General features: G+C 40.9%; 2 protein-coding genes across 7 annotated transcripts; one reads left to right on the top strand and one right to left on the bottom strand.

Annotated features, from left to right (window-relative positions):
- Window positions 1-3,097: 3,097 nt before the first annotated feature.
- On the top strand, window positions 3,098-10,351 carry LOC120798282 (protein FAM171B). Its single transcript, XM_040142470.1, has 8 exons — window positions 3,098-3,351; window positions 4,271-4,504; window positions 5,773-5,865; window positions 6,315-6,473; window positions 6,653-6,823; window positions 7,415-7,531; window positions 7,645-7,768; window positions 8,512-10,351. Exons 1-8 carry the CDS (start codon window positions 3,132-3,134, stop codon window positions 9,833-9,835), a joined length of 2,442 nt encoding a protein of 813 aa, XP_039998404.1. The 5' UTR covers window positions 3,098-3,131; the 3' UTR covers window positions 9,836-10,351.
- On the bottom strand, window positions 6,717-18,962 carry zswim2 (zinc finger, SWIM-type containing 2). Of its 6 annotated transcripts, none has more exons than XM_040142468.1 (10): window positions 18,771-18,962; window positions 17,928-18,091; window positions 17,756-17,832; window positions 17,131-17,171; window positions 16,379-16,613; window positions 15,774-16,025; window positions 15,377-15,461; window positions 14,960-15,042; window positions 14,504-14,672; window positions 6,717-6,820 (listed from the first exon to the last, which is right to left on the bottom strand). In XM_040142468.1, the coding sequence occupies exons 1-10, from the start codon at window positions 18,895-18,897 to the stop codon at window positions 6,809-6,811; spliced, it is 1,245 nt and encodes a 414-aa protein (XP_039998402.1). In that variant the 5' UTR covers window positions 18,898-18,962; the 3' UTR covers window positions 6,717-6,808. The 6 variants fall into 6 exon arrangements, with proteins under 6 accessions (XP_039998402.1, XP_039998400.1, XP_039998401.1 ...); XM_040142466.1 differs by lacking the exon at window positions 6,717-6,820 and adding an exon at window positions 12,062-14,008 and having other exon boundaries at window positions 18,526-18,883; XM_040142467.1 differs by lacking the exon at window positions 6,717-6,820 and adding an exon at window positions 12,062-14,008 and having other exon boundaries at window positions 18,775-18,876.
- Between the last annotated feature and the right edge of the window lie 834 nt (window positions 18,963-19,796).

Here is a 19,796-nt window from a genome sequence, read left to right as displayed (position 1 = left end):
TACATGGAAAACGTCTATAGATTGGGAAGACAACTAAAGGCATCTTGTGTTTTGGCTCAGTGAAATAATGAGGCTTAAGACGTCTAAAATTGCTGGATGAAGTCCTTGCTTTTTCACTCTTTACTATCGTCTCAGCGGTTAGAACACGTGTACAGATAGATGAATTTTAAAAAACCAGTGAATGTTTATCGCTATCAAAGAGTAGGTCAGATGTTAAGTGTTTGCTAAGGGATGCTCAGAAATGAGACCCGAGCATCCCTTTCCTGCTGGATACTAAAGTCCAACATCCAAAGGGAACATTCAAAAGTTTAATTAAGGGAAGACACGGCGAGTGTTACAAGACTTCTATGAAGCTTCGTGATTGCGTCAAAGAATTTTGAAGGCCAACCCTCAGACGAAAGACCAAAAAGCTCTAAAGGAAATGCTGTGCGATGGAGAGCTGCTGTAGCTCAAAGTGTTAGAGGGCTCTCTCCAAAGTCATAAGGTCGAGAGTTCGAGCCTCAGGCAACTTCATGATTTTTAAAGTCCAACGCCTGGAGGAAGGAATGAAAAGCTTAAAAATACTATACTCATTGTCTCTGACCCAGTGGCTCAAGGGGTTAGAGGGCTGCTCCAGAAAGGAGGTTTAGGGCCTGATCCTCAGCTAATCTCATGAATTTACAGGCCTGACACTCAAAGGAAAGACTGAAAAAGCTTTGAAAATGATGCTGTCATTGTCTCTGGGCCAGTAGCTCAAGGGGTTAGACACCTCTACAGGTATTTTGAGGACATGAGTTCAATCCCAATTTTGAAGTCCAACACCCAGAGTGTAGCCTCAAAAGCGCTCCGAAACAAAGGCCAAATGCGAAGGGGACTCGGTGGCGTGGTGGGATTGTTTGTGACCGTAAGGCGCCACTGGTGCAGTGTCTGGTTCGAATCCTGTCCGTTGTCAGTACCTGGAGCACCAAAAAGCAGTCCCACGGTGGTGGGTGAGGGAGGGGGCCGTGTCCCCTCCCGATGTTTGGAGAGATAGAAGTAGGGGGTTATGGGACAGAAAACCAAGACCAGCAAAAATTTTAGTTGAAATTGCATCAAAGTATTTTTAATAAATGTTAGAAGAGTTTCGCAAACTAGAATAGAAGACCTGTTACGTATGTAATCTCAACATTTAGTCATCAACCAGGTAGACTTGCTGCAGGTGTATGTTTCAGAGGGGAGGGGGGCAGTGTATGTGCTTTGTTGGACTTTGTAAGACTTTGATGGAGCCATCACTTGGATCACATGTAGTTTTTGCACGTGTTTTTCATCGATGACTTGAGAGTACAACTCAGCTTAGTGAACAAGGACAGTTCATTCATCAACTTGTCAGTTATGTCAGGTTGCAAACTGAAATAAGCAGGTTGTTCAAATGTTAGCTAAGTTAGCATGCTCCACCCCACATAGTCCTAGCTGAACAATATACCAGTGATTGTTGACTAGCGTTTTCTGATTTTTTTTTCCTCATTACTGATAAATATTTAGAGATAAATATAGAGTAAAAACAAATTAGACCAGGGCCTAAAAAATAAAATAAAAGCACCCAATCTCTTAATTTGTTTTTACATTACATTTCCTATCAATAATATAAGGCAAAAAAAAAAAATTATCTGAAGATATCAGTCAACAAGCCCTGGTATGTTGAGCTTTAGCTGAACAACAGAGCATGTGGGGTAGAGCATGCTAACCTAGCTAACATGTGGACAACCTGCTTGTTTCAGCTGGCAACCGTGTAACATAACAAGTCGAGGAAAGAACCACATGTACGCTTTCTTTATAAATACACTTAAATCCATGGCAACGCGTTAATTTAACAATGATACCCAAATGGTTGTTGCACGTGCGCCAATTCGTTGCTACCACCAGGTAAAAGGGCAGACAGTCAAACAGGAAGTGGGAGAATCCAATGTGGTTTATAGGGGGTAGGGGGATACAGCCTGTACTAAGTGGGGTACAGTGCAGGGGGTACCTTAAGGAGCAGCCATTGTGAATATACTTTAATACAGAAGGAAGAATGCTTTATGCTTCATTGTTTTTGCACGGATTAACTGAACTAATGTTACTTTTCCTCATGTTTTGTCGCCTTTTGTTGTATTTTAGAAACTTTATAAACATTTACTGTAGCTATATTAGATGTTAAAAGGATATATATATATGCATGCCAATCCCTAATATCTTTATTTGCTAGTTGCAGCAGCTAATTGTAAAGGTAAGTCATTGTAACCAGAACTTTTCGGTTTAATTTCCTCATCAATATGACATTTTGGACAAATGCTCACATCACAACAAAATAACTCATTCACTAGGCCCGTATCTTTGACATTGTCCGGGCTTCACTCCAACAGTCTTGTCGTGTGACTTTAATGGACTTGATTTTCACATTAAGAGATAAAAAAAATAAATAAATAAACAAACAATAAAAAAAATAGTCAACCACAGGTCCCCGTTTACCGACAGAGGGCCACGCAGACCCCAATGATGTAACAGCATCTCCCGTCCTGCCAAAGATTTAAAAACTACGGATCTCTCACTCTGAGGCTCTTTCGTGGTACAGCAACGGTCATCACAATATCGGCTACGGCAACAAACTACTGTTGTCAAATACCAACTTACGTGAATTTTTTAGAGTATTAAATGCTAGAAAATACTGAAAAGTTCCCACCACAATTTAATTTTCACACTGATATTAAAACACAGTGAAACAACACATTTATGCTTGATTCGTTTTTGTCAAATAATTTTTATTTTTCAAATAATGATAAATTAAAAGTTTTGGGACCAAACACGTCCAAGTTACATAATTACATTATTTACATTTAAGGCTAATATCATGCTTATGAGCCGATATTGTTGTTGTTTTTTAAATGTTATTTTATTTTACAGAGTGAGACCTCTAGCTATCATAAACGATCTTCGGCCCCACACGCCCAGCCTCAGCATCACCGCATCCTTTCTACACGGGGTTTTTGCCCCTTCTCTCCGCACCAAGATTACAAGAAACCATGGGAGGGATGTGGCCTTCGTGATAAGGACAAACATTGCTGGGTCTCGTTCTTCTCCTCCCGAGCTCGTCTGTCGCGGTCCGTTATGTCTGTGAGCCTGCTCCCCCTCTCGCCATGCCCGCTGCTGAACGCCACTTGCCGCCGCTGCTCCTCTTTCTGCCGTCGTTGCTTTTGATTTCCTGCCTGGATGGGGCGGCGAGAGCAGCGGAGGAGGGCGGCGGCCTGCCCTCGTCCTCGCCCGGGGACAATGGAGTCATCGCCGCGGCGGGGGACCCATCTGCCACAGACCCGACCGCCCCGGGGCGATTTCTCAGCCCCTCGCCTCTGATCGCAGGTAATTAAACTGAAAGGTTGGTCTGTCTGTTCCCTCTCATTGTTACAGAAAATGGGACTCAGCTGCAACACAGGAAACAGTGTGACTCATGACTGAATCAGGTAGCAGTGATGTGCATCTAAGGTTATTTGTTTTTGTCACACTGTATACCCTGGGGGAAAATCAGTTGTTTTTTAAAATAAAAGTAAGTAAGACCTTACCTGACACCATTTGTCTGTTGTTTATGATACAGGCTACTGGATAACAGACTGGCCAACAGACTAATAGGATCATGTATAATGTGGAGGTTTGAGGGATTAGGGTTTTTTTTTTATCTTTTTGGCCTGAGCAGGTGATGTATTAATGGGGGAGCAAGGTAATCCTGTGCTGCTCTGCTGATACAGTAGGTAAGCCAGTGCTCACTCGTGGCCTCAGAGCTGCAAAGTCTCTGTTTACATCTGCTTATGAGCATCTATGGTAGGTTCAAATACTGTAATCTAGAAGAAAAAAAAAAAAGGGCAAACAAAAACCCCCAAAGCTTATTTGAATGCTTTCTAGGAACTCCTCTAAAATACATACCAAATGCATTCTGTTAAAAATTAGGAGTGTGCAACATATTAATCATGATACTCCTGAATGCATGTGCAAGTGATCGCTCATGTTGCGAGGGAAGAAGCAGCTAACATGGCAGTGTAGCTCTTCATCTCTGCTGTCACTCGGTTTTGATGTATTTTTCATTCTCCCAGTGATTCCGCTGTGCTTGCCTCATCACTTTTTCATGGTGAGAGAAAGGTTACTGAGTACTGCTGAGAGGATGTGGTGGAGGCCGGTCTGCAATACAAGACAGAACACGAGCATGTTTTAGACATGTTGTGGATTTTCTTGCATGATTTTGAAAATTTTACAGGACTGCCAAATGACTATTGCATCTTCCCTCCAGAGCCCCAGTTCGCCCTAAAAGTCCTGGTGAGGGATCTGGTGACCCGTCAGCCGCTGTCGGGGGCTTCGGTCGATGTTTACGTCAACCACACCCTGAGGAGCTCTGCCCGAACAGGGGGGAGAGGTGAGGTTCTGCTCCGGGTGGCGTACAGTCCAGGCCTCAGTCTGACCCTGCTGGGCAACATGGAAGGCTACGTCCCCAGCCCCCTGCCGTGGAGCACCGCCAAGAGACCGAGTGAGTTGTCCACCTGGCCTGAGCCTGGATTCACAGCCCTTCACTAATTAGTTCATTGATTATGCCAACACTGTAAAGACAACCCATACACGTAAGCAAAAGGTCTAAGGATGACTGTTTTGATAACTGATTCATTGTTTTAGTCATTTTTCAAGCAGAAATAGTGAGCAGTGTTTTAGATGTATAAACAGAATAAAGAGGAGGCAGCGTAAGGTTGAAAAACACTACAAGTAAGAGAAAATCAGGCAGACTTGTGCTATATAGAATGCTACAAAGCCATTTTTGAGCACTAATTTGCAGTAAGCCACAATATTCACACTCACTCTCTCTCCACTGCATTATTCATAGTCATTATAGATTAATGAACTGTCTGCAGCAACATACAACTTGTCGCTGAGGTTTGTTCATGATAAAGCAGTCTAAGTGTGGCAGTCAAGTGTAACTGAACACTGTGTCCCCGTTGTCATTTTATTGATTGTTTTCTACAGCAGCGTGTACTGTAGAGTCGAGGTGCCTGGCTCAAGCCCGGCAGAAGCATACCCCTGCCTCAGCAAACTGTCTTTGTCCTGCGCCCAATCACATGCAGAAGGGGGTGGGGGCTCACACCGATCTCATGTTGTTGTTGTTGTTAAAAAAAAAAGGGGGGGGGGCGGGTCTTTTTTGTCTGTGTTCCCACTTCCTCCTACTGGTCTGAATCAAACAGAAAATTAGCGGGGAGGTGGTGCTTTAAAGCAGAGATGGAGCAGTTGTTATGAGGGATAAAATCAGAGGTACATAAAAAAAATAAAAAATAAAAATAGAGTGTCATCTGTCGAGACCTGCTTTGCTCTGCATTGTCAGAGGCGCCTCCCTTTTGTGCTGCTGAACCCTAAAAAAGAGGCGTGAGGTAGTGTTGCCATCTGCTGGTGGTAATACAGGTCTACAAGTATCCATGAACAGCTATATGTCCAAAAAACAAAAGAGAATGGCACAAAGGCTTGACCTCTCTCCTTACTTGTTTTCTCGTTACATTCTAAACTATTTATAATATATCTTGAACTAAATGTAAGTAGTATTTTTTGTTACATCTGTCTATTTTCCAAAGGCATATATATATATATAAAATGAAGGAAAAGATTGTGACATAATGTAACTTTTGATTTGTCAGCTCATGTTTGCACTATTCACATTTCCATCTACAGTGGCACCTTTTTATAGTTGGGATTTTGTAATTGTCATAATAAAAAATTGCTGAAACAATAATAGTATTTTTGTTTGTCTGCCTGCAGTTTTCTCTGCTGTGACGTTGCTGCTGCTCCCTCACAGTCAGGGGAACGTCTGGCTGTTTGAAGACTCAGTACTCATCACCAGGAAGTTACCTGGTGAGTTCACAGAGCCAAGAGTCAGTTCACCTTCATCTCAATGAGCAAATCCTGAGGAACACACCCATTTCTATCATTAATTTCCTTTTTTTTTTTTGTTGCATTTTACATTAAGATCTTGAGTTAAAAAGTTACAAGTTTTTCCCTGAATTAATTGAGTTTTTGGATTGCACAGATACTGTATTGCAATATCTAAATTAAAATGATTAAAATGTGAATAGGACAAAAACATTACGATACTGTTTTTGTCCCTCAAACATCCTGTGTGATTGTGAATGCGTTGCTGAAACAACGGGCATGTGGCCAAAATCTATGTCTTTTTTAATTAAATGCCAGATTTTTCATTTTTTTGTCCCAAACCACACTCACTTGAAACTAAATTATAAATTTAAACACACTGCATGGGTGGTCCAGATTTAGATCAATCATATGCCATCTCGTTTTCACAGACAGTTCATCCCAGCCTAAAGTTAAATTCCCCAAGAATCTCCTCACGATCTCTGATAAGAGCAACATCTCCTCGGTGACAGCGTACCTGACTGTACCACAGCACCATCTAGCTAAAGACTGTGCCAACTGCACTCCAGGCATCATCAGCAAAAAATCTGGTGAGCGTTAAATATGGCTTCATTAATGTTTAAACCAGTTTATTCATAGTCTGGACTATTTAACACTTTGGACTGGTCTTCAGGAGAGAAAAACTATTGACGTTTTTACACATATTTCACATCATTTGTAAAATTTTAAAACATAAGAATTTATAATTTACTCATCCTTCTATCTGCAGTGTTCAGAAGCATCGAGCTCAAGGCAGTGGCAGCCGTCAGTGTCCTGCTGTACTCGGGTGATGAAGAGCTCCAGGTTCGAGGTCCCATTCACATCAGCCTGCCCCTGGGACACGACACCCATCTCCGGGCTTCTGATACTGTGCCCGCCTGGGCCTTCAACCTAAAGACTGGTATGAATTAAGATTACAGAGGACCAACTTAATCTCAGTACAATATAAGCCTGGCACATGCTTAAAACAAGAACATAGCATGTAAATGAAGATTAATATACTTGTGGAGAGATCGAGAATTTTAAAAGGAATCAAAATGACTACAAAACGTTAAAACTTTGGTTTGAGTCCACAATTGACAACATTTACAGGATGCTCTATATTTCTCCAATGTTTAATTATAAGAACAATGTTTTCTACTATCCAAAAAGCATTTGTGTCAGTTTAGAAATTAGATCCGTTTGTTTCTCTCTGTTGCTAAGTTGTTTGAAATTTCACCATAAAACAATCCTGTATAATTTCTTTAGGCTTGCCAAGGCAGGATAATAATTGTCATACTGTAAAGGGAATATTAAATACAATATTTTATATTTTTTACAGGAGCAGTGACAATCTGTGATGCTGTTATTAAGTTCAGTTTTCCTCTGAAATAACATCTTCAAACTGACTCTTTAAAATACACAGAGGCAATATTGTAATTTGATTTGACTGTAATTTGTATTATTGACTGATGCTGTAAACGTAAAATTAGAAAATTTTCACTGTTTGAAGGTGCCTGGGAGAATCAGGGTCTTGGAATAGTGAAAACTGTGCGTGAAGAACTGGTTTGGACCTACACTGCTTCCCATCTGGGCTACTGGATCGCTGCACCTCTGCCCTCTTCAAATGGTATGAGGTACTTCTTGTACCTACATTACATCATATAAATACAGTTCGCTACGTGTTTTGTTTAACTTTCTATTAATAAATATTTATGACTATTTATAAATTTGACCATTTAGATTATCTGGGACATGGAAGCACGATGGATTTCATATCATACCACACCTACCTGTTGATTGGAATACTGGGAGGAACACTGGCTATAGTAATCGGATTTCTTTCCCTGTTGCTGTGTCACTGCGGGTAAGAAATCTCCTCAGAAATTATATCAGTCAGGTTCAGTTTACAGTTTATAAGACATTATCTTTGCATCATGTAATACGCAGTTGTACTTGAAATTTCCAGATATTAATTGTTCAGAATTTAGTTCAAAGTCTTGGCTACAGAAATCCTGGAGCGTCACAAAAAGAGCATTTCTCGTATCTAACAACAGTAATTCTAAGCTTTCAAAGCCACTTCAAAGCTTAGCAGAGAAATTAAAGAAGGTGATGGAAATTCCATTGACTAAAAAACAAAGCTAGAATGGCACTCAGTAGAGGGCATACCTCCACCAAGGCCAAATATTTGACAAAATTGTCAAAAAAATACCCTGTCTCACAATGTTTAGGAAAGCGATTACTCCCTGGATCCACCCCAAAATTGAATGGGTTCTTCGCTGTCCCATGCCCCATCCCTCCACCAAGTCTGGTGCAAATCGGTTCCGTACATTTTGTGCAATCGTGCTGACGAATAAACTACCAGACAGACAGACACAGGGGTGAAACCATAACCTCCCTGGGGGAGCTAAAAACACCATTGCTAACTTCAGTACACTCTGTGCTCAGTATACTACTACAGCCTTACTTGGGCTGGTATGTCCAATAGCTTATAGATGTTAGCAAACTGTCTGGCTTTAAAAATTTCCCTTAATCAGTCTAACAAGTCTGTAAAGCAGTCCTGTAAAACTACAGTGCATCTTGATTAAATTCTGTTTCCCCCATATACAGAGGTTCTAATCGGGAGCCCAGGAGGAGGAAGGCACGCTTTTCCAAACTCACGGTGGTGAAAAAAGACCAAACCACCTCCACCCATATAGAGGAGGGTTTGTTGTTCCGATCTGGCGACAGCAGCCATGTCTCCTGCAGCGTGCAGTGCGAACCCTCATCCACGCCGAGGCACAAAGCCAACTACAATATCTACGTGGAGGATCCAGGAAGTCGCCCGGCGGCTCCTCTTTATGAAAACATTGGTTCAGATCGGATCAAAGGTCCCCAGTCGCCACCTCACTACATCAACAGTGAAGAGGTAGCTCGGCTTCGGGAGAAGTCAGAGCAGAACCGGGCCAACATGAACTCTGACAACTTCTTTCAAGATAAGTTGGTTCATATCTATAACCAGCCGGTGGCCATTATTCAGGCCCCTGAGCTTTTCAGTGCGCAGGAGCAGCAACTGTCAGGCTGCAAGTCTGCCACTTTCCCCCGCAATGGAGTTGAGTATGATGCGCATTCAGACCCTGCAAATAAAGACAGCTACACCCAGACACTACCCAAAGTCCCTCACCACCACTCCCAGGGTGGAAGCAGCCCACAGCAGAGCAGCCAAGATGAGCCCCAGCCTCTGGAGACTCCTCCCCAAGGCCAAGGCCCAAACGCTGGTGTGTGGGGACGCTACAGTAACCTCCTCGAATCCTCCGTCTCTGTGCCTGGGACTCTAAACGAGGCAGCTGGTATGGAGGCCTTCAGCAGTGGGCATGGTGTGCCCAGTGAGCTGCAGGGGATCTCAGAGCGCACATTACTGGAGCTGACCAGGGGCAAGTCCTCATCATCTCACCCCAGGGCCTGGTTTGTATCTTTAGACGGGAAGCCAGCCGCACAGGTTCGCCACTCCATCATCGAGCTCCAGAGCCGCCACCGCCCGCCGAGCAGCAACGACACCAGCCTAGACTCAGGGGTGGACATGAATGAGCCTCAGCAGAACATCCGTGAGACAGAGCGCGACAGGCCTTCGATCAGGGCCTCCTCCTTGCCACACCACAGCCGAGGAGGGCGGTATGGCGAAGAACAGGACCTGAGCAGTAGTGAGAGTGGCACCACTGCTACCTGTACGCCGGAGGACCCTTCCTTGAGGAACATTTTAGACGGGAGCAGTGGGGCTATTCCCAATATTCCCGAGGAGCGCGACGGGATGGATACTTCCAGCGCTCAGGAGGACAGTGAATCAAGAGGTACGCCGCCTCCACGGCGCCTGAGGAAGGTAAGGGAGAAGGGGAAGACAGAAAAGAGGAGTGCCAAGCACGTCCGCGAGGGGAGACCTCTGACCAAGCGAAGTTAGAGCATGGCTCATGATCACATACATCCAGACAAGCATTTTAATTTTCATTTAAATGTCCTATTGCCAATTTAACCCATATTGAGCTATTGCATGGTGTCATATGAGCTGGGTGATCCAAACTAGTTCTTACAACATGTGCTCACATAGGCATTGTTGTTGTTGAGTTATGTGATTGTACAACTTTGCCAAAGAATGCATAAGCTAGCTAAAGAAATACAGCAGGATCTATGTCATGTTGAAGCATTATGTAGCTGTTGTTAGAAAAATTTGTGCACAATGTTTTCCTCATCCTCCCGAATCCGAAGATCACCAGCAAGATTCTTCACAGCAAAATGTCCGTGTGAACACGGTATCCCATAGTCCATAGGTACTGGCATTAAAGAGGGTGCCTTCTTACTGCCTGTAATCATTAATTATGATTATATAAAGGCACAGTATTTGTCTATATTTAGTAAAAATCTGGTGAGTTTGCAGGACAGACACAGATACTGGTCAATGTGTAGTGCACTTATCCTCACCATAAATGCCTGCTGTAAATTAAATACGATACAGAAGCTTCCCCGGCTTGTAGTGGTGACATCTTGTGTTGATCATCCTGACTCATTTTACTTAGAAAGACACTCTGGGGTTCATTAAATGACTCAGTTATGTCATTATCGAAATCAGCTCTATCACAAAAATGCAAGTTTTTAAATTTATGACATTAAATGCTTCTTCGTATCAGATTTGCTAACAGCTAATCTGATTGTAAAATAATTTACCTTCAGCTCTCCACCTGTGGCTGATTCCAGCCCTGGATCCTGATGGATTTGGGAGTAAAACAATGATGTATATTTGAAAACTAAGCTGCCTTTTTTAAAAATCACATCTGATATTCAATGTTTTAAGCGTACAACTGTTTCAGAATGCATGAAAATGATTGTTTCCTTGTGTGTATGAAAATATCTTTTCATTTTACTTTAGAGCTAACGTCATGTCACCATAGCTGTTAGATTACTCGGTGATTGAATGATTCATTTCATTGAAAGGAGACTCAGTGTTGTGCTGCCAATTGTAACTTTGACAATGATATTACAACATCACATGGAAATATCCAAATAATACAATTTTTAAACCACATTCATGGGCACCCACAAGAATCTGTACGAAGGTGGCAATGCTTGCTTTGTGGGATTCATTTGTGTGACTGGGGAGTGTCTGACAAATCAGATTGCTTGTCTGAAGCAGCCAATGGGACAACAAGTCACTGTTAACAGCCCAATTTTAAAAAAAGCAAAAGCAATTGCTGATTTTTTGGAGGAGCTTTTGAAATGCATATAACTGCTCTAAGGCAACAATTCGATATATGAAATAAATATTAAAAATCAATGCCCAAAACCTTTCATTTAGCCCCCCGAGGCATGCATTATTATTATTTTATCATTTTTAGCAACTGGAAACTTTGTCATGTACAGCATTTTCCTTTGCAACTATTTTCTTGACAACACAAAATGTATAGAGTTGGTGCCTTGTAGATTCGCTTTTACCAACTGTTTCCCCGAAACTCTTGATATTGATCTTAACAGAACATATATTTACTTGCTGATCAGTTTGACTATTTGATGACTTTTTTTGCTTTGAGAGATATGACCGAAGAAAGAATGATGGTTTTAAACATATTTTTCAAATGAAGTCCTAAACATATGGTCCACACAGTGGCCGTGGCTCTAAGGATGGCAAAGTTGGCTCACAGTTGGTCGGTTGGTCCACCACTTCTCTCTAGACTGAAATATCTCAATAACTATTACATGGATTGCCTTCAAATTTTCTTCAGGCATTCAGGCTGCCCACAGGATGAGTCCTACTGACTTCCCTGTAACGCCACCATGAGTTTGACGTTTGTGGTTTTGTGCGAAATGTCTCGGCATCTGTTTGACAGATCACCATGAAATTCACTACACACATTCATGTCCAACACAGGATGAATTGTTCTCCTACTGGTGATCCCTTTTCATTTACTGCCATCATCAGGTCAAAATTTCAGTGCATACTTACAAAACTAATGACATTCCTATCAGCCTCAGATGTACTTTGTGTTTAGTGCTAAATTAGCAAATCCTCGCATGCTAACATGCTGAAAGCTGTTGAACATGGTAAACATAATAGCTCCTTAGCATCAGCAAGCTAGCATGCCAACATTAGCATTTAGCTCAAAGCACTACTCTGCCTAAATACAGACTCTTAAGTCTTTCTTAGGTTTAAAAAAAAAATTTTAACAAATATTTATAGATACACATTTTACTTTAGTAAAATGTCAAACAAGGTCACATGTACGCCTGCCTTTCATATCTGTCCTCTACTAACTGATATGGCAGCTTTTGACTCAATTCAAATAAAGCACACCACACTTTAATGCGCGGCAATTTGTTTGGCTGGCGCACAACATTCCCAGAAACTTATAACATTTTCAGTGTGTATATATTACAGCAATTAAAATGAAGAAATCTGATATCATTGCCTGTTTGTCATAAAGTTTGGCAAAAAAAAACAAAAACAAAACAAAACAAACAAAAAAAAAAACCTCACCATGAGTACCAGAAAATGGTTCCACTAGCAATATCAACCATAATTAAGATTTAAAAACAAAATCTGCAGCAACAATTTTTGCCATATTTAGTCTTCCGTCATGGTACTACTGTAAAAACTTTTTCAATGACGACTTCATTTTGTACGTATAAGCCTTGATTCTGTTGCCACATTCATACGATGTGTTTTTTCTATGTATATAGTAAAGCAACATTTTATGTATTATGTGACTGTGACATTTAATTTGTGCCGTTATTTCGTCCATCCAACAGCAAAAGGTCTGAGAGGTTCATCAGTGTGTTTCACTGAATGGTTGAACGACAAAGTTTTTGAGTAACTGTCATTTGAGATGTGTTATCAATGTGAATTATTTTAAGGTTAGCCTAAAGAGTGAGTGTCTTTCCATGGGAGTGTACAAAAAGCCTGAGCTTTGTATTTTTAAATGTAGCAACAAGTTAAGCACTTAATCATTCAGTATGCTAACAAATGAAAATACTTTCTCCCGCTATTCATCAGCTTGAAAACTGTGTATCCCAGCTTCAACGGCACCACAAGGAGTAGTGTGTGAACACTTTGTGCTGATAATTTTTGACAAGCAAATCAACCCTACTGCCACTCCCATATCAAATTGATCTCACTGAATGTATTTGTATTGATTTCAATGTGTTCTATAGTGTGCTCCTCTTGTGTCTAGCCATTGAACCTCATGGGCTTTTGTTTCTTCCCAAATGAGCACCTCTTGTGTTTACCTCTGTAATAATGGTAGTGTTATTAGTCTTGCCTTTTTGTGAACTAAATAAACTTACTTGATACCAATTCTTGTTCAGTAGCTTTTCCATTCATTTTATGGAAAAAAGTGCAGAAAAAACTAAAATTTTAAGTTTCTGTGTTCCGGTGATGCTGTGTGTTGATCGAGACTCCAGTCATTCTTAGCTCTGAAGTAGGTTTCTTGTTTGTGACTTGAGCAGTTATCGGGCCTCTCCTTCTTGGCTGTAGTGTAGTTCGCCTGGCAGGAAAGGCCACAGTGGCTGTGTGGCTTGCTTCTGATCTGCAAAAACCTACAAAAAGGTTCACCTGTGGCTGCTCTCTGATTTTTGCCACAGGTACAAACATATTAGGTGAGGCAGAGCTGCATTTTGCCAGTGTCTTTTTTGAGGAACAGGTGTTTTGTCTGTCACCTGAGTCAGATTTACTTCGCTGATCAAAACAACTGCTTTCAGGAAAAGCAAGACTTTGTTTTTTCTGCAGCACTCCTTTTCCTTCTTTTTTTGCAGCATCTGTTGTGGTAATGCACAAGCCAAGAAACTGGTCACTTATTAACTTTTGTGGGATGTTAAAAGTTTCTGAAGAGCCTGTCAGCAACTCTAAATGAAGAGAACCATGTGGAGGAGCAGTTCTAGTTTTCCTGTCCCGCAGTGCAGTTCCTGGGATAAACAGGTCTTTTAAGTTATGGTCTGGTTTGCCAGAGTCACTGGAAGGGCAGGATGCCAATTTATGGGAGGTCTTCCTTTCACTGGTTCTCCAAATCAAGGGATTAAAAATGACGTATCCATCCAAAGGGCAGGAGTTTGTCTTCCGCAAGATCCCATCCACACAATCCATGTGGAACTGAAGTGTGTGTGAACAGATGAGGGGGAAAGGAAGAGACAGAGGGAGGGGGGGGCTCCATATAACAAAGGTTTTTGTATTATATTCTTTTCATTCATTAGGATTATAGAGATGAACAGGAAGACTCTGGGTTATGATATACATTCAGTTTCTTGCAGAACATCTCCAAATGTTAATACACAGATTTACAAATGGAAATCTCTAGTTGTTATATTCACTCCGAGTTGAGTATGTGTAGTATATTTCTACATTTTCCATCGGTTGTTATAAATCATGATACAACCGCTATGAAGCGTGAAGCGCTTTTTGAAAAGTTAAAAATAACAGTTACATTTCCATTTTCCCTGATTTTGTATTACGCTTTGTTTTATTATTTTTTTAATTAGGGATTTTGGCGGACTGGATCAATATGATGATTGTGAATTTTATTTTTTATGATGTGATTTTTTTAAAACTTCGTATTAGATGATGCCAGTGCACAGTCACCAATCTTACCTTATGATGACAGGGCAGGATTCGGACACGCTGGCCCAGGGTAAAATTCTGCAGACAGATCCGACACTGCTGTCCCTCGTCCAAGAGCCGAGATCCTGATCTCACCCTGACAGTAGGCAGACACCCCAACACATTTTCAGGTAGAGGATCCGCAGCTACAGTCATGATGCTGGGGATGGAGATGGGAAATATTGAGAAAAAATATTCTATAAATTGTATTACATTAGTAAATAGCAACATTTCTTCTGTCTGAGCGCTTGCTTGCGGAAACACCATGTTTACTGGTCACACATTTTTGATGATTATATTTTACACATTCCTCAAAAAAAAAAAAAAAAATACATTTTCCATACCTTCTTATTATCACCCTCGGGAAGCCATCAATGTTCAGAGTTTTTTGACCATCTTCAGCTACCAAAGATGAAATGGATTTCCTGGCTGTATTCAACAACTCACCTGTCATTTGCTGGCTGACAGGTCGCTCCCTTTGGTTCATCACTCAGGTCCTCTGCAACAAGATGCCACTTGTCTCTTCTTTTCTGTTTGAAATGTATTTATTCAGCGTTCAGTGAGTTTCCTCAGACATGTGCATTTATTTGGCCTCTAACGGTGTGAATTTTACGGTAGGATCATTGCCATCAACAGGTTTACAGTGTTCCAATTGCTACTGTATAATGAAATATAATGTAGTATTTTATCACTTTACTGATACAAAGTAACAAATCCATGTCAGTGGATGTTGTGCAGTTTTACTTTATTTATAGTATATTCCTGCAATGTGTAGTATGAGGCCACTGCGAACTGAAATGTTCAGGCGGGAGATTGGCTGATGCGGCACAAGTGTTATTTCAGAGCTGAAAGTATATAGCTTGCTGTTCGTGAAGCAAACTGATGCTGTGGGTGGCAGCCTCTCTTTGCGCATCCCTCACACAAATAGAAGTAACTGCAGACTATGCATCTGAAAACAAATAAATATGAATTGTAGAAGACATGGGAAAACAGTATGACTAGGAAATCCTAGTTTACTGAATTATTCAACGTCACAAAATCTAAAAAGTCTGTTTAAAATTTACTAACATTTACATTACAGTCACATAAAATGCACTGGAATGTACCGAGTATACTCCCTATCACTATACTACAAATAATATGATTCATGGTGTTCAATACTGACGACTGACACAGCAAAAAACTGACTCAGACTGCTTATACACGGACACACAGTAGTCTATATTTCTCCTCAACAATGACATGACTGCCATAAGCTTACTTGAAACATCTGCCAGTGATAGGGCAGACTTGGCAGATGTGACAGAGAACACCCAGGTGTCTTTCTGGCTTCTCTCTTTCAGCAGCAGTGAAGAGCTTTTCTGCGTTTTTCACCTGCTCCTTAAGTAACTTCAAAGAGCTGAAGTCCTCCCTGCACAGAGGGCACTTCACCATCTCTTCTGTGTCTGAGAGCTTCTGGTGATCTGCCCACACTTTCATGCAAGAGATGTGGACATTGTTGCCACAGCCGAACCTTGAAGACAAAGACAGCACGTGAGAGCCCAGAAAATCTGTCTGCAGAATGCCGCAAAGAATGATTTTCAACATTATTTTGATGTGTTCGAATGACGTGTCCTTTTCTGTGAATATCAAGAGACTAACCTAATTTTATTACATCCTAAAATCTGTGCTGGTTTCCGCCAAATATGCTCTATGTCGACAGCTGAATGTCCTGTAGTGGGACTGACAATTCTGTATGGGGTCATGTTCTGGCCAATAGTGCTACAAAATTTTATTAGAACCTCTTACATCATTCTGAAACATGACCGTACAGAAATAATAACAGTCTGAAACCCGACCCCAGCCTGACCACAGCCGCCTACACACCTGCAGTGAGACACAGGCTGTTTTTTCTCCAGAAGCTCCTCTTGACAGATAGGACACACATCCTGGGCTTGAATCACTTTCCGACAGACACTTCCAGCCTCCTGGCCCATGACTGGTTGGCTTGGGGTCCCAGAATCTGCAGAGGGATCATTTTCCATCCGGTGGGGTCTGGTTTGGTGTAAACCATGGAGCACCTCCAGGATCTGTCTATCCACAAGTCCATTTTGAAATGAATCTAGAGCAGAGTTATTTTTTAATATTGCATGTCAACAAGAGGACATGTGCAAGGGTAGGTCACTTCTTTCAAACTGCCTATTAACTATACAAAGCCAATGTTCCAGTGTTAACTCTGAAAGACTTCACATTATGAAATAGTGTTATTTAAGGAGTCTATATATCAGCACTATGATATACATATTAAAAACGGGTTTTGCAACCGCAAAACATCCTTGCTCTAAACTACATGCAGGTATAATAGGGGGGTTTGACGACCATTCAAATCTTCTGAAAAATATAGGCCATTTTCCCAGTTACTGTACTTCTCAATAGGTCACAAAGTAATCAAATCATGGCTGCAATCAAAACAAAAGTGAACCTTGAAAACTGGAAACCTTATGGCAGGTCTCTACGTTTTTAGCAATGTAAGTGAATTGAAATCTAGAGTATGCAGTAATTGTGAAAATAACAACAACAACAACAATAACAACAATAATAATAATGATGATGATGAACAATTTATCAAAACAACTTACAGTCATGTTCTCTTGGTAGTCTGAATTTCCGCAGTAAAATCCTGTAATGAAAAAGATTAGAAGTTAGCAGTGCTCACATGAAAGTGAATATCACTGATACATAAACGGAGATTCTGTCATTAGTAGGCCTGCATATCATTAGATTTTTTTCAGATTTATTTTAGTTTTGTTTTTCAAACAACAAAACTAAAAACAAACATTCTTCTTGTATTTTAACAATATAATAATAATTAAAAAAAGAAAGTCAATAACATTCTGAAGTTGTATTAACAAAACAGCCACACCAGACTTTTAAATAAATACCATACAAAATACATTTAAAAAAATGTGCTACAGACAATTTCATCTATGTCCAAAGAGTAGAAGAGAGTAGATACCCAATTCCAGTTATCAAGTTATGCAAAAATTTCAAATTTTTTAAATTTCCAAAGAAAATGATCTAGCACATTATGTCTAACTGCTGCACTTGTTTTCACATGACCTGCAACAAGTTGCAAGGATATGTTTTCTTCCTTAACTGTTTAACATGCTACCCAGTCTTGCAAACAAATAAAATGTCAGTGTTCACCTCAAATGACGCACCTATGTAAGGGGGGGAAAAAAAAAGTTTGTGTACTATTGATACCAGAAGATGTGTTTGCATGGCTCCTGCTCCTTGGTGAACACAGGGCAAGTGCACGTATGTGGGTCACCCAAGCACACCTGAACAACACGGACAAGAGAATGTTTTGGAGTTTGGATACTAATCATTTTTGGGAGTTTTAACAATATGCATCCTGAATCACAGAATGATTTACCTTGAAGTTTCTGGTCTCTCCATCCTCTCTGAGCAGAAATCCCATGGGGCCGTAGGTTTTCAGGAGAAATATAGTTGTGTTGAGGGCTTGATCCTGGCGGAAACTCAGTGCATCACTGACCGTGTTCCTCCAGGCAGTTTTCCTAAACATCCTGTCACTGGAAACTAAAGACATTAAATCAATCATTTACCCTGTAATAATGAAAATGAGGGTAACAGGGTATCTAAAACTGCCAGGAAGGTAAATGTTTGATAACACTTGAACCAGCGTAAATAAAGAATGTTTTGGATATAACATTTATGAAATGTTTTGTTCAGCTTGAGTCTTGGTTTATTACTGTACATATACATCTTAAAACCTTTCTCACTATCGGTTTCTCTTCATCCTCATCCCCAACTTTTAGTTATAAAGTCACTTAATAACACAAAACTAAAACAAAAACAAAACACCAGCATAAGTAATAAACGTATTTACCTGGACATTGTCAGCTGTGTACTTCATGAAAATTACACCAATTTGATTTCTTATGAAGCAGCCAATGCAAGGCTGTAATTGTACTTTTTTTGCTTACCACCTTTTAGCATAATCAAGAACACACCTTGTATTTAGCTTTGTGGGTAGCAGGTGGACAGAAAAGGTAGTTTGGCCAGGTAACGCAAGCTAGTTATTTTACTCTTAACGACTGGTATGACTAATTTAATACTCAATATCACTGTACCAGAAAATAGCCCGGGATTCCTTGTGTATTTTAACAATAAATTATCCCATTTTACGACAGCAAAACGACGATTAACTCGAGTCTGACATTACCTTGCTAGCATAACAGTGATAGGGCTAATTTACCTACACCTGTCGACTGTTTCCGGTTAACTCTAACATCCGAAACAGTCCGTTGGGGCCTCAGGTGCCGGATGAAACACGCGGTCGTCGGTTTAGACGAACTTCCCCTCCCACGGTGTACGCGCACCATGTAAACCTGCCCTGTCCTCCCTCGGTAAATCCCTGGAGGGCAGCCACCACAAGTTCGTCCCCGTGCGGAGCGAGAGAGAGAGGGGGGGGGGGGGTCGTGTCTGTGGACGCCGTAGCCATGGCAACCTCACTGCGCTTCGGACCCGCAGGGGGCGCCGTTGCTAAGGAATAGAACCTTTGGTGCTGATTGGTCCATTTTGTAGGACTACATTCACAGCAGTTATGTAGTGGAAAGGGATCCCCCCCCCTCTCTGGATAATTTACGCTGTGTTTGTACCAATATTCTGGGTCTGGGGCATAACTTGTTAACCTAATAGGATTATTAGTGTCCTTTTTTTTTTTTTTTTTTTAAACTGCTATTTAATGAATAGTCCAAATGTTGCAGTAGAATTCATGACCGTAACAGCAATAACTACCACAGATAAACAAGCAAGACCCATGCTAGTACACTGAGCAACATACAGTAGGTTTAGGTTGCTAATGATTTGCAAGAACTCAGGCCCTAAGCACTTTCACGACTTGACGGTTTCATGCTTTAATGCTGCAGGCTCAGTGTCGAAAAAAATACTCAATGCACTGCAAAAACAATGCAACGCAGAAAATGTATCATCCATTCATGGTTCTTCTATCTCTGTTAAAATCCTGCACTTTTGTTTTCCTTTTTTTCTTACTTACTTGCCAACACTCACATCATAATTCTGTCCAAATATGAAAGTTAAAAGGGGAACTTACATTTAAAGAAGCAGAAGAGCTATGTAAGCACACTGAGATACAGTTTGCACTCTATGCAATAAAGTCAGTCAGTTACTTTGCTTTGCTCAGACCCTAACGATAATTGAAAGTGCAATAAAGTTGACTTTGCATTACATATTATACATAATATGAATGATCAATTTGATG

The sequence above is a fragment of the Xiphias gladius genome, chromosome 13, assembly GCF_016859285.1.
Source record: "Xiphias gladius isolate SHS-SW01 ecotype Sanya breed wild chromosome 13, ASM1685928v1, whole genome shotgun sequence".
NCBI classification, from domain to species: Eukaryota; Metazoa; Chordata; class Actinopteri; order Istiophoriformes; family Xiphiidae; genus Xiphias; species Xiphias gladius.
Note: the sequence above shows the minus strand (reverse complement) of the source record. Positions and strands in the feature narration are given on the sequence as shown.